The 12,938-nt window shown below is 34.6% G+C and overlaps 1 protein-coding gene across 1 annotated transcript in view; it reads right to left on the reverse strand.

The window, feature by feature from the left end:
* The window catches only part of LOC106882548 (low-density lipoprotein receptor-related protein 4), a 457,600-nt gene that overhangs the window by 56,039 nt on the left and 388,623 nt on the right, over positions 1-12,938 (reverse strand). Inside the window, exons 10-13 of the mRNA XM_052968692.2 lie at positions 11,944-12,069; positions 8,170-8,295; positions 4,254-4,484; positions 2,742-2,898 (exon numbers count right to left, since the gene is read on the reverse strand). Of these exons, the coding sequence (XP_052824652.1) occupies positions 2,742-2,898; positions 4,254-4,484; positions 8,170-8,295; positions 11,944-12,069 (640 nt within the window). The remainder of the gene's footprint in view (positions 1-2,741; positions 2,899-4,253; positions 4,485-8,169; positions 8,296-11,943; positions 12,070-12,938) is intronic.

A 12,938-nucleotide genomic window follows, 5' to 3' on the forward strand; every position in this document is an offset into this window, starting at 1 on the left:
TTAATGAGCACTCATGTGTACACATGCTTCTCTTTTTTCTTTTTTACAAATTTATACAGGGCTTCTTGATAACATATTATCATCAATGATTCAAGAACATCATATCTGTTATCTACTTCAGATGTCTGGGTGGAGCCTGGTGGATAATATGTAAATGCAAAAGTTATTAAGAAAGAAAAATAATAATAATGTCAATATTACAATTTCTATGCATTTTTATACACCCAGTGTGACTATTGCAATGCAACCATTTCCAGAATCTACACCATGCTGTTGTGATCATAAGAAGCTTTAGATTTATTAAATGTAATAAACTTTTGGAAAGTATAATAATGAAAACTAGAATTATTGAACTGAAAGCAAAAAAAAACTAATCAATAATATATGGCATGGCAGTTTTATATTCTGAAAAAATCTGTCTCTTTTGCAGTCTACTATGTCCTGTTTTACTTCCCATTTGAAGCCCAAGATGCTAAACTGAATTTCTGAACAGATTGAGCTTGCATCGTTTTAGGGGGCACTCCGTCGCTTACGACGTCGAGGGTTCCAGTTGATCCGATCAATGGAACAGCCTGCTCGTGAAATTAACGTGCAAGTGGCTGAGCACTCCACATACACGTGTACCCTTAACGTAGTTCTTGGGGATATTCAGCGTGACACAGTGTGACAAGGCTGGCCCTTTGAATTACAGGCACAACAGAAACAAGAAGTAAGAGTGAGAGAAAGTTGTGGTAGAAGGGTACAGCAGGGTTTGCCACCATCCCCTGCCGGAGCCTCGTGGAGTTTTAGGTGTTTTCGCTCAATAAACACTCACAACGCCCGGTCTGGGAATCGAAACCACGATCCTATGACCGCGAGTCCGCTACCCTAACCACTGGGCCATTGCGCCTCCACTGAGCTTGCATCAGAATGGACATATACTGCAGTAGACAAAGCTGATGTTGTTTAGTCCTAAGTCAACCTTGACAGAACAAACATACGATCAAAAGTATTCTAACCAAGACATTCCCATTCTCATCTTTTGATATGTAGTGTATCAAGGGTTATATTGTCCAATGATACATTCTTTATTCAGGGCAGTGTGGTTATGGTTTAAGGAAGATCTTGCACCTATTTCTAGCAGGCTAAATGACCATATGTTGCCCTCTCTCTGGCTACCAATTTACATTAGAAATTGACACAATGTACAAAGAGTATGTATCAAGATCAAGTACAGGGGATTAATTTGACTAACCTCTTCCCACACATACATCAAATTTGTGGTCTTGTGCCTATGTTACAAAGAGGCAAGCAGGCAGAGCAAAATGCTTAGTGGCATTTCTTCAATCTTTGCATTCTGAGTTCAAATTCTGCTCTGATGACTTTGCCTTTCATCCTCCCGAGGATGATAAAATAAATACCAATCAAGTACTGGGACTTATGTGATCGACTTACCCACTTCTCCAAACTTTCTGGCCTTGTGCCAAAACTTGAAATCATTATTTATTATTATTATTATTATTATTTTTTTTTTTTTAATTAATTATTATTATTATTATTATTATTATTATTATTATTATTAATTATTATTATTATTAATTATTTTTATTATTATTATTATTATTATTATTATTATTATTATTATTATTATTATTATTATTCAGTTGGTGAGCTGGCAGAGTCATTAGCATGCTGGACAAAATGCTTAGCTGTATTTTGATTGCCTTTACATTATAAGTTCAAATGCTAGTAAGGATGACATAACTAATCTGGAAACTTTTTGATACCACCATGTAGAAATATATACAGTAATCCCTCGACTATCGTGGGTGTTACATACCCCTCCCCCCACACGATAGGTGAAAATCTGTGAAGTAGAAACAGTACTGTACATTTTTGTAATTTGTATATATTTATTTTATAATAAATGCAAAACAACATTATGGAGGAATCGACGTAAGCTTAAATAATAAATCGTGATAGGAGAACTGCAATATGGTGTGGGATTCATCATCATCATCGTTTAACATCCGCTTTCCATACTAGCATGGGTTGGACGATTTGACTGAGGACTGGTGAAACCGGATGGCAACACCAGGCTCCAATCTAATTTGGCAGAGTTTCTACAGCTGGATGCCCTTCCGAACGCCAACCACTCAGAGTGTAGTGGGTGCTTTTACGTGTCACCTGCACGAAAACGGCCATGCTCAAAATGGTGTCTTTTATGTGCCACCCGCACAAGAGCCAGTCCAGGGGCCCTGGCAACGATCTCACTTGGCTTGCCGGGTCTTCTCACGCACAGCACATTTCCAAAGGTCTCGGTCAGTAGTCATCGCCTCGGTGAGGCCCAATGTTCGAAGGTCTTGCCTCACCACCTCAGCCCAGGTCTTCCTGGGCCTACCTCTTCCACGGGTTCCCTCAACCTTTAGGGAGTGGCACTTTTTCACACAGCTATCCTCATTCATTCTCACCACATGTCCATATATATATATTTATCTGTGTTTGTGTGTGTGTGTTTACATCCCCATAACTTAGTGGTTCAGCACTGAGGTTGATTCATGACAAAAATTCTTCAAGGCAGTATGTCAGCATAGCCACTGTCTAAATGACTGAAATAAGTAAAAGATAACTGTAGGACAGTAGTCCAGCATAATAACACTACAACCATTTTTAATCAAAAAATTTTTTTTAAATAAGCACAAACAAAGCAAAAACAGTCATATATGAAAATGAAATTTTAAAAAAATTGTAAGATGTGTTACCCTTTCCCAGGATGGGCCACTATACCACGAGGTTTGTCAACTCCTTTCCATACGATAACTTTTCGATTACTACCATCTAATTGAGCCACTTCAATTCTAGAAGTACCAGAATCAGCCCAGAACAGTTTGTTATGGATCCAGTCTACAGCCAATCCACCTGAAAAAGATTTTATTCCTCATTATTTTCAAGTAAAAAAAAAAATCAATTATTTACTTATACAAGTCAGAAAATTAAAGTGAATAGTCAAAAATATCAGAGCAGTAATGACAAGAGAGATAGATCTCTGCATCTATATTTTAAAATTATTTAAATTAAAAATTTTGATCAAAATTTTGTGCTAAATTATGTTCTAATCTCCAACAAAGTTATTTTACTAAAATCTTCATTATTTTAAAAATTAATTGAAATGAAGATAGTGTATTTCAATAGAAATATAGACCAACTGACTTACTTCAGTACAGTTTCTGCTTACCCAATTTCCCTCAGAAGGATTTGGTCTACCACTGAAGGCTTTGGTAAAAAAAATACTTTGTCAAGGTACCACACAGAAGGACTGAGCCTTAAATTGCATGATGTAAGCTTCGCAGACCTGTGTTTCTTTACTAATTTAGCGTTTTAAGCCCAAATAATATTTGGGTGTGAAATTTGGCCTGTCTATTTGGCATAGCTGATTCAATGCAATGCTTATTGACATCATATATTTGTCGATGGGTTCTTTTGGTGCCATGAAAGTTTTGTTTTTATCATAGTTGATAGCTAGTTTGTAATTATAACTACTAAATTATTTGACTGCTAAACTGTTGATCTTTCTGCTTCACTTTATGTATCATATGATGGTTGGTGAAATTTTGACAAAACAGAAAAAAAATTTTCTTCTCCAACGGATTTTCTGTACATCTTAAACCAAAGTAGGACTGACAGTAATTAAAATTTTGGTGTTGTGAGCAGAAAAGTGAGAGTGAGAGAGAGAGAAAGTGAGGAGGAACATTATGATGTATTAAATGATACTGATTTCTCCAAATCTCTCTTTCTCTCCCTCCCTCTCTCTTTATGTGTGTAAGCACATTTTTCTCTATGAGGAGAGGGAAAGTGTTTCTGTTAAGCATGTTCAATTAATAAATCATACTCTTACTCTCTCTCTCCCCTTCATTCCCTCTTACTCTCTCTGTCTATATGTGTATATTTCTATGTGTGTGTGTTTGTCTGCCCCCAGGGCCTAGAACTACTGTTGCTTAGATAGGTTCAATGTCCAGTCAGCCATACCAAATTGCTAACATCAAAACATCCACTCCCAGTTGTCTCATTCTGACAATATTTACAGCAAGATTTGGGTTTTCGTTCCATATGTTATATATAGTGCACAATTTACCTCAACACCCTACGGTACATTAAAATACTACTAATAATGAAAAGGAGAAGAACAAAAACAATGATAAGGGTGAAAGAAGGAAAATATTTTATTATGGTAACAATAAATAAATATAAATAAAATTAAAAAGTTTAAGACTTGCCTGTATTCTTTAGACCATATTGGACAATATCTTGGATATCAGAGCCATTCATGTAAGCTCGTTTAATGACATCAAGTGTGACGTCTGACCAAAAGAGCAACCCCATATCATAGTGGAAGTCAATGGCTATAGCATTGTCCAGGTTATTTAGAATGTATGTAAATTCGGCTTTGTCAGGATTTCCTTTCCGGATGTCAATTCGATTAGCAAATATCAAACTCACTTCTCCACCTACAGTAGAAAAATACCAAAGTTATTCTTCAGTCATATGACTAACATCAACCATGTACACAATTTCATTTGATGTGGAAATGGAGTAGAGGGTCATATTCTGAAAGAATCCACCTTTATCATTATTCAATATTGGTTTGCTTTGCTTTGTTTCCCCTATGTTGTTGTTTACCCCCAGGTCATCCCTGAACAAAGAAACCTATGATTAAATTATTCATTCCAAGCATGATTATTCTGTCTCTTCTTAGGGGTATCCAAGACTATGTCATTCCATTTAACTACTATTTCTAGAAAATCAAGCAAGTACATAATGTCTTCCTCATTCAGTTTTATTTTCTTTTATGAGATGTTGAATTTTTACAGTCAAAGTACATAATGTCTTCCTCATTGGGCTTTATTTTTCTTCTTTTATGAGATATTGAATTTTTATAGTCAAAGGCAGCAGTTAATATTCATTCCAGTATCATTTACTGAACAGAACACTACCATAATAAACGATGACATGCTAGCTAGGCAGGATGTAAGGATATGTCATTTTTAATATCACACTTTACTTTTGAATATAAAGATGATGTGAAATCAATAAACCAGTCATGGGTATACTGCAGCCCATGAGATGTTCTGAATGTCATGGCAAATAAAAAAAAAAAAAACCTTCAATTTCTTTTTTAGCAGTGAGTTCATCTGATGATAAGCCATGTTTCATGCAACCCACTTCTTGTAGAAGGTTGCCCATGCTGTGATAAGCTAATGAATCATGAGGGTACTATGATCTAAGATTTCATGCATGATATGTAATTTAGCCCTTTAGCATTCACATCATTCTGTCCAATGTGTTGGTACTCTGTCGCTTACGACGTCGAGGGTTCCAGTTGATCCGATCAACGGAACAGCCTGCTCGTGAAATTAACGTGCAAATGGCTGAGCACTCCACAGACACGTGTACCCTTAACGTAGTTCTCGGAGAGATTCAGCGTGACAAGGCTGACCCTTTGAATTACAGGCACAACAGAAACAGGAAGTAAGAGTGAGAGAAAGTTGTGGTGAAATAATACAGCAGGGTTCGCCACCATCCGCTGCCGGAGCCTCGTGGAGCGTTAGGTGTTTTCGCTCAATAAACACTCACAACGCCCGATCTGGGAATCGAAACCGCGATCCTATGACCGCGAGTCTGCTGCCCTAACCACTGGGCCATTGCACCTCCACTCTGTCCAATGTAATGCTTATTTATTTGCATTGTTTTGAATTACCCATGCATTATCTCGTAGCTTTTAGATTTCAATGATGTGGTTATTTTTAGAATGATATTATAGGATAGGTGTGAGAGGCTGGATATGGCCAGTTCCAACATAAAACTAGCAGAATATTTGGGCAGGATATGGTCAGTTTAAATGATAAAGTTTCAGACCAAATAAATACTGAAGTTGTAGAGGCACATGGTTTAGTGGTTAGGGAATTGTACTCATGATCATAAGATTGTAGTTTTGATTCCTGTGTTGTGTCCTTGAGCAAAACACTGCATTTCACATTATGCCAGGTCACTCAGATGGAAAAAATGAGTAATTCTGCAAGGAAATGGTATCCTGTCCAAGGAGGGATATATGTATCAGAGAAACTGTGAAACCAGCCCTATGCTCTTTATGGATTAATGAGGGCTGACTGAATACTGAAGTTCCTGAGGAAAGACCCTAACAACAAATGCATGACAGTTATGACAATGGGCTTCTGAATGAAGGAGAGAGTGCAGAAAACCCATGAACACCTAGGAAAGAACTGTTGAAAAAGAGAAGCAGGGAAATGGATTGGGAATGTGGAACCAGTTGCAAACCATGGCAATTGACAGAGTAGCAAAAGAAAGAGAGAGGGGGAGGAAGGAAGGAGAAAGAGAGAGGGAGGCAGAGAGGGGGTGGGGAGAGAGAGGAAGACTTACATGCTACCAGGCATGAAATAGGAAGAAGAAATACTGAGGTCTTTATTCCTTTCCAAGCTATAGTGTCGTGAAGAGTTGAACTCAGGACATTAAGCTTGACATTCTCATTAATCAGCATTGATCATAAAAACCACAGAACCTATAAATAATGGGGCCATTTGAAAGTTAAGCATCTCTTCTTTTTTACCTTTGTAATCAGCACAGGACAGGCAGTATCAATGCCCCTTTATATGTGTTGCAATCATTTAGACAATATCTAAATGCTTGCAACACACTAAACTCTGATAAAAAGTACAATAGGATGAGACGGTTAGGCAATAGTTAGGTCTAATACCCACAAACTGGGAATGTAAAGAGTAATAAGAAATACTGTGAAGTATCTCATCTAATCCACAAACTATCCATCATCCTGGAAACTGGCATTTAATTGACCCCAAGAGGATGAAAGGCAAAGTTGACTTCAGTGGAATTTGACCTCAAAGAACCAAAAGAAATACTGCAAGGTATTTTGTCCTTCACTCTTAAGATTTCCACCACAAGAACAGCACAATATTTGTTTGTAGTAGAAATGAATATAAAACTTAAAACCTTCTGTTTTGTGTGTATGATATACTTATCGGCCCTACTGCAACAGTCCATATATCATTAACAGATGTGTTAATATTGATTGAAAATTTTGGCACAAGGCCAGCAATTTTGGGGTTGGGATAAATTGATTAAATCGACCCCAGTATTGTACTGGTGTTTATTTTATCGATCCAGAAAGGATGAAAGGCAGAGTCGACATCGGCAGAATTTGAACTTAGAAATAAAAACAGATGAAATGCTGCTAAGCATTTTCCTTGGCATGCTAACCATGTTAAAAAAAAATAATAAGCAGCACAACTGAGAAAGTAACAATAATGAATAGGAAATGGAAAATTTCAACAGAAAGTTAGTCTTTTACTGGTTTCAGTCATTGGATTGCAGCCAAGCTGAAACACCACCTACAAAGGGCAAGTGATGTTTTGGTACAGCCATTCTGGTGCTGCTGATTTGATGATGACTTATTTGACATCAGACGTTTAAATATTTCTCTTGTTCTTTCCTCCCCCACCTCTCTCACATTTTGTGTATGAGCGTATTTCTCTTTATGTGTATGAGGAGAGGGAAAGTGTTTACATTGATCATGTTCAATTAATGAATTGCAATGTCTCTATCTATCCATCTATCTATCTATCTATCTATCTATCTCCATCAATATATGTATATTTCTGCATGTGCATGCATGTGTATCTGAGCCTTTTTCCTTCAATGCTGAAAAGTACATCCACCAAAACAGGTTCAATGTCTAGCTAGCCATGACAAATTGCCAACATCCAAACAACAGCAATCAATAGCCATGCTCCACCTTCAGAGTACTTTCACTGAACTCTCTTACATGGTTAAATTTCATCCAAATTTATAACAATTTTTTACATTTAAGTACAATGAAGTAGTTACATCAATTAACACTGGTAAACACATATGCATACACACAAAGATTTCTGTGCAATTTCTCATTTCTACATAACAAATTTTACCCTAAGGCCTTGCTAACCTTGAGTCTATGCAAGATTCTGTACTGTAAAATTGAAGCTGGAACTATGTGGTTATGTGATGAACTTTTTAATTAGACAATTCTATTTGTATGTGATTTTGGACACTGATCACTGGACATTGATAAAATCAGAAATAACTATGGTTTCTGACTTGATGCATTATTTAATTGTTTACCTGTTGCTTTACAACCTCTTCCATCAGGTTTCAAAATGTAACCAGCAGCGCAACTGCATTTATAAGAACCAGGAATATTTGTGCAAATCTGACTGCAAGCGCCAACCATTTCACATTCATTGAAATCTTAAAAAAAAAAATATATATATATATAAATAAAAATGAAATAAATAACTAAATGAAAAACAAAGCAAAAAACATATACATCAGTTCAGGGATAAAGTATGAAGTTAAAGTAGAAATATTAAAGGATATCTTAAGAAGGAGTTAATCTTCTGAAGCTTAACTCTAGCTTTCAAATTATTTTGTCAAATGTAATGCTTATTGATTCATGTTGTTTTGAATTAACCATGCATGATCTTGCAGCTTTCAAATTTTAGTGATGTGCTTGCTTATTTTTAGAATGACATTGTAGGGTAGGTGTGAGAAGCTGGACCTAGTCAGTTTGCATGTGAAGCAGGTAGAATACTTTGAGCTGGATTTAATTGGTTTAAATGCCAAAGGGTTAAAATGTAATATGTTGAAAGTTTACTTTATAGCCATTTCATTCCACAAACATTCTATTCATTAATCAAGTATCGAATTAATAGTCCACAGCTAGCCACCTACACTTTTCTCTGCAAAATAGGGGTAGTTTATCCTGTTCAGGCTATATTATTAGCATTATTCTGCGATTGAGAATTTAAAATCACTTCTTTAACTTTCTTAAAAAGACATCTCAATGCTTCTAAAAGCAAACTTTGTTTGTTTATTTACGTTTGTCGTGATTTGAATTTAGTAACGATAAATATTTTTTTCTTGTTTAACCTCAAATACCCTATAGCCTTCAACAGAATTCCTGTTAAAACTGAGGATAAACAATTAAAAAATATACCTTTTTTTTTCCTTTACTTCACAAATGAAACCTAATTCGTATACTAAATTAGGCTCCAATTAATAAAGAAATTGCAAATTCTGGTAATATTTGTATGTGTCGGTGAATGATGGTGAAATTAAAGATATTTGCAATGTCTTCTGACTGCTGAATAAGCCTAGTTATTGGTAATTAAACAAATCTCCTATCTTCCATTAGTGATTTATATGGGCTAGTAAATCACTACTGGAAGTAAAGACACAAACTGAACAAATCAAAAGTAATTTAGTTACCAACCAGCAGCCATTAGGTAGTCTATAAACCACAGTGGAATAAAATGTTAAGTCAGGCTTAGCACTGTCCAAATCTTACCAGAATTTGTGGTGTGATGGTGGTGGTGGAGGATGGATATGATGATGATGATGTTGATGATGATGACAACAGAGATGATGATGATAACAGAGACGATGATGATGGTTATCTTATCTTGACAGCAATCATGAGAATAATGATGATAACAACAATTATGATGATGATAATGGAAGTGATGATGATGATGATGATGATGATGGCAGTGGTCCTGATCCAATAAAATTTGGTCATTTTAGTAATATAATCACTAGACAACACAATTATCCAATATTTTAGTTGCTACCTCATCAGCAGTTTATACAAGAAGTTATAAAGTGTGTGAGCAGATGGCACACTGTAATAAATTATGAACTTCAAACACCAATAGATTTACAAATATAGTAGACAACAAATATAATTATTATAGAATATTTAATATAAACTAACTTCTTTGTTACCTTCCATCAAAATTCCATGATAATTTACGATGCAAACCCCAACTTAATAAAGACAAAATTATTCTAATAAATTCTTCATTTTCAAAATTAATTAAAACAAAGGCAGTTTATTTGAACAGAAAATATAATAAATGGTTAAGTTGAGTAATATCCCATAATCTACTGAGTCAGGAAAGCATGATGGAAATATTGGATGTAGGGTCAAAAGATTCTTAAATTTGGAAAAGATTCCCTGGAAGTTTTTCCCCCCTCTAAACTATAAAAGGCCAAATGTTTTTTTTGTTTTTTTTTAGAGATTTATGCTTTTCCCAAAGGCATTAATTAGTAGTAAAACTGAAGCGAAATAGTTCCAAACAGAAATCAAAAACAGTGTTCATTGTCAAAACATACTGATTCATAACTATTGTATGTATTCATATATATATATATATATATATATATATAATATTAAGGGTGTTACTACATGTAAATGCCTCATTTATATGTATGTATGTACACATATATATATATACAGATACACGTACATATATAAGTGTGTTATTTCTTTACTACCCACAAGGGGCTACACACAGAGGGGACAAACAAGGACAGACAAACGGATTAAGTCGATTATACCGACCCCAGTGTGTAACTGGTACTTATTTAATCGACCCTGAAAGGATGAAAGGCAAAGTCGATCTCGGCGGAATTTGAACTCACAACGTAGCAGCAGACGAAATACTGCTAAGCATTTCGCCCGGCGTGCTAATGTTTCTGCCAGCTCACACGCCTTATATAAGTGTGTGTGTGTGTGTGTGTGCATATATACAGTAGAACCTCGGCTTTTGAACAACTTTGATCATGAATAAATTTTACTTTATCTCCTTCTTTCTCATATTCATTTAATACAATAGTACCTTGGTTTGTGAACACCTCTGATCATGAATAAATTGTGCTTTATATATAAATTACATATACACATATACGTATGTATATATATATATATATATATATATATATATATATATATATATATATATACACACATATATACATATATTACAGATACACACACACACATATTAGATACACACACATATATATTACAGATACACACACATACATATATTAAAGATACACATATACATATATATCACAGATACATATACATGTATATATATATATATATACACACACACATATATATATAGTCACAATGAGGATATTTAAACCCCTTATAGGGATATCTATCCAAGATACACTGGTTTAATATATTATATTTTGAAGAGATATTTCTTCAATGAATATATTATATAAAATATCGTAAAATATCAAACATTATTATCGAGTTAGAAAACAGAGAGATCTAATGGATACAAATTAATTTATTAATTAATCAACATATTCACCTACAATTGTTTCATTTCACAAACAAAATTAGAATTGCAAAACATATATAAATATATAATTTTGCATTTCAAATACCTTTTATGGAAAATCATCAGAGTGTACAAAGAACAACAAGGATTACATTAGGATATATATAACAGATAAGAAAGTAAATTTTAAACATAGTGTAGCTGTGAAAATAGCAAAGAAAGATTGGGTATTCACTCTTAGAAGATAGAGAAAAGTTGCCAGCAGGTATCTATGGGGCTCCCTGTAGTCGCCTACAGGCAACTTTTTCCATCTTCTAGAGGTAAATATTCAATCTTTCTCTAATATTTTCACAACTATACTGTGTTCAAAACTTACTTTCTTGTCTGTAAATACCAACACATTCGGTGCTTCCAAAGTTTGCTTATATACATATGTGTGTATGTGTGTGAGAGTGAGTGAGTATAGGGAACCAATCTTAAAACATAGATCAAACCCTACAAAATTTGAAAATAAGAAATTCAACAAAAATCCTTAAAATTCAACAAAATCCTTAAAGAAATAAATGTTCAGTGTTACTAAAATCAGATATATAGGTATTTAGAATTAAAATAAATTATTTGCTAATTTCATTAGTATTAAATTATTTATAAATTTCACACTAAAAGAAATAAATAAACAGAGAAAAAAACAAATGAATAGAAAAAATTGTGCTTGCGTAGCACTGGAAAGGTAGATCTGAATTCTTTTATGTACCTTCACATGTTTTACCATCTCTCTGTAATATATAACCAAAGTTGCAGCTACAACGAGCTCCTCTTGATGTTTGTAGACACAAGTGACTACAACCTCCTTTATTTTCACGGCAGCTAGGAGGTAAATCTGTAAATATAGATGTAAATAATTTTTATTTGCAGAGGAAAAAAAAAAATTATATGTACATATAAGCCACACCCCCTTGATTTTTACCCCAGTGCTCAACAAATACTTATTTTATCAACCCCAGAAGGATGAAAGACAAAGTAAACTTTGGCAGAATTTGAACTCAGAATGAAAGACAGATTCGAACTCAGAGTGAAGGACAAATGCCACTAAGCATTTCGTCTAGCATGCTAATGATTCTACCAACTCACCACCTTAATAATGATAATAATAATGGTTTCAAATTTTGGCACAAGGCCAGCAAGTTCGGGAGAGGTGGTGAGTCAATTATATCGATCCCCAGTGTTTAACTGGTACTTATTTCATCAACTCCGAAAGGATGAAAGGTAAAGTTGACCTTGGTGGAATTTGAACTCAGAACATAAAGATGGATGAAATGCTGTTAAGTATTTTGCCTGACATGCTAATGATTCTGCCAAACTAATAATAATAATGAGAAGAAGACATTGAAAAAAGTTGAGAAATATTAGGATCTAGCCAGAGAGACGAAGAGATTGTAGACAGGATTAGTAGTGGTAGTTGCCACAACAGTAGCTGAAAGGCGTTTGTCCATTGTGTATGTCTCATTCTTTTTCTGTTGCACATGCACTATTATTTCATAACATTACATTCGTCCAATAGTCAAAAGATCCTTTCTGTTATTTATTTATTTATTTGTATTTGTATAGCTGAAAGGTATTCATCTGTTGTATGTGTATAATTCTAGCTTTCTGGTTTTTGTTTCCATTTCTGTTTTCGTTCTTGCATACATTCATTTGCTTTTCCCAGAGGCTTCCTTCATGCTTTTAGCTCAAGTCTCTGGCACTTGC

This window comes from Octopus bimaculoides, chromosome 6 (genome assembly GCF_046866305.1).
Source record: "Octopus bimaculoides isolate indiv1 chromosome 6, ASM4686630v1, whole genome shotgun sequence".
Lineage (NCBI taxonomy): Eukaryota > Metazoa > Mollusca > Cephalopoda > Octopoda > Octopodidae > Octopus > Octopus bimaculoides.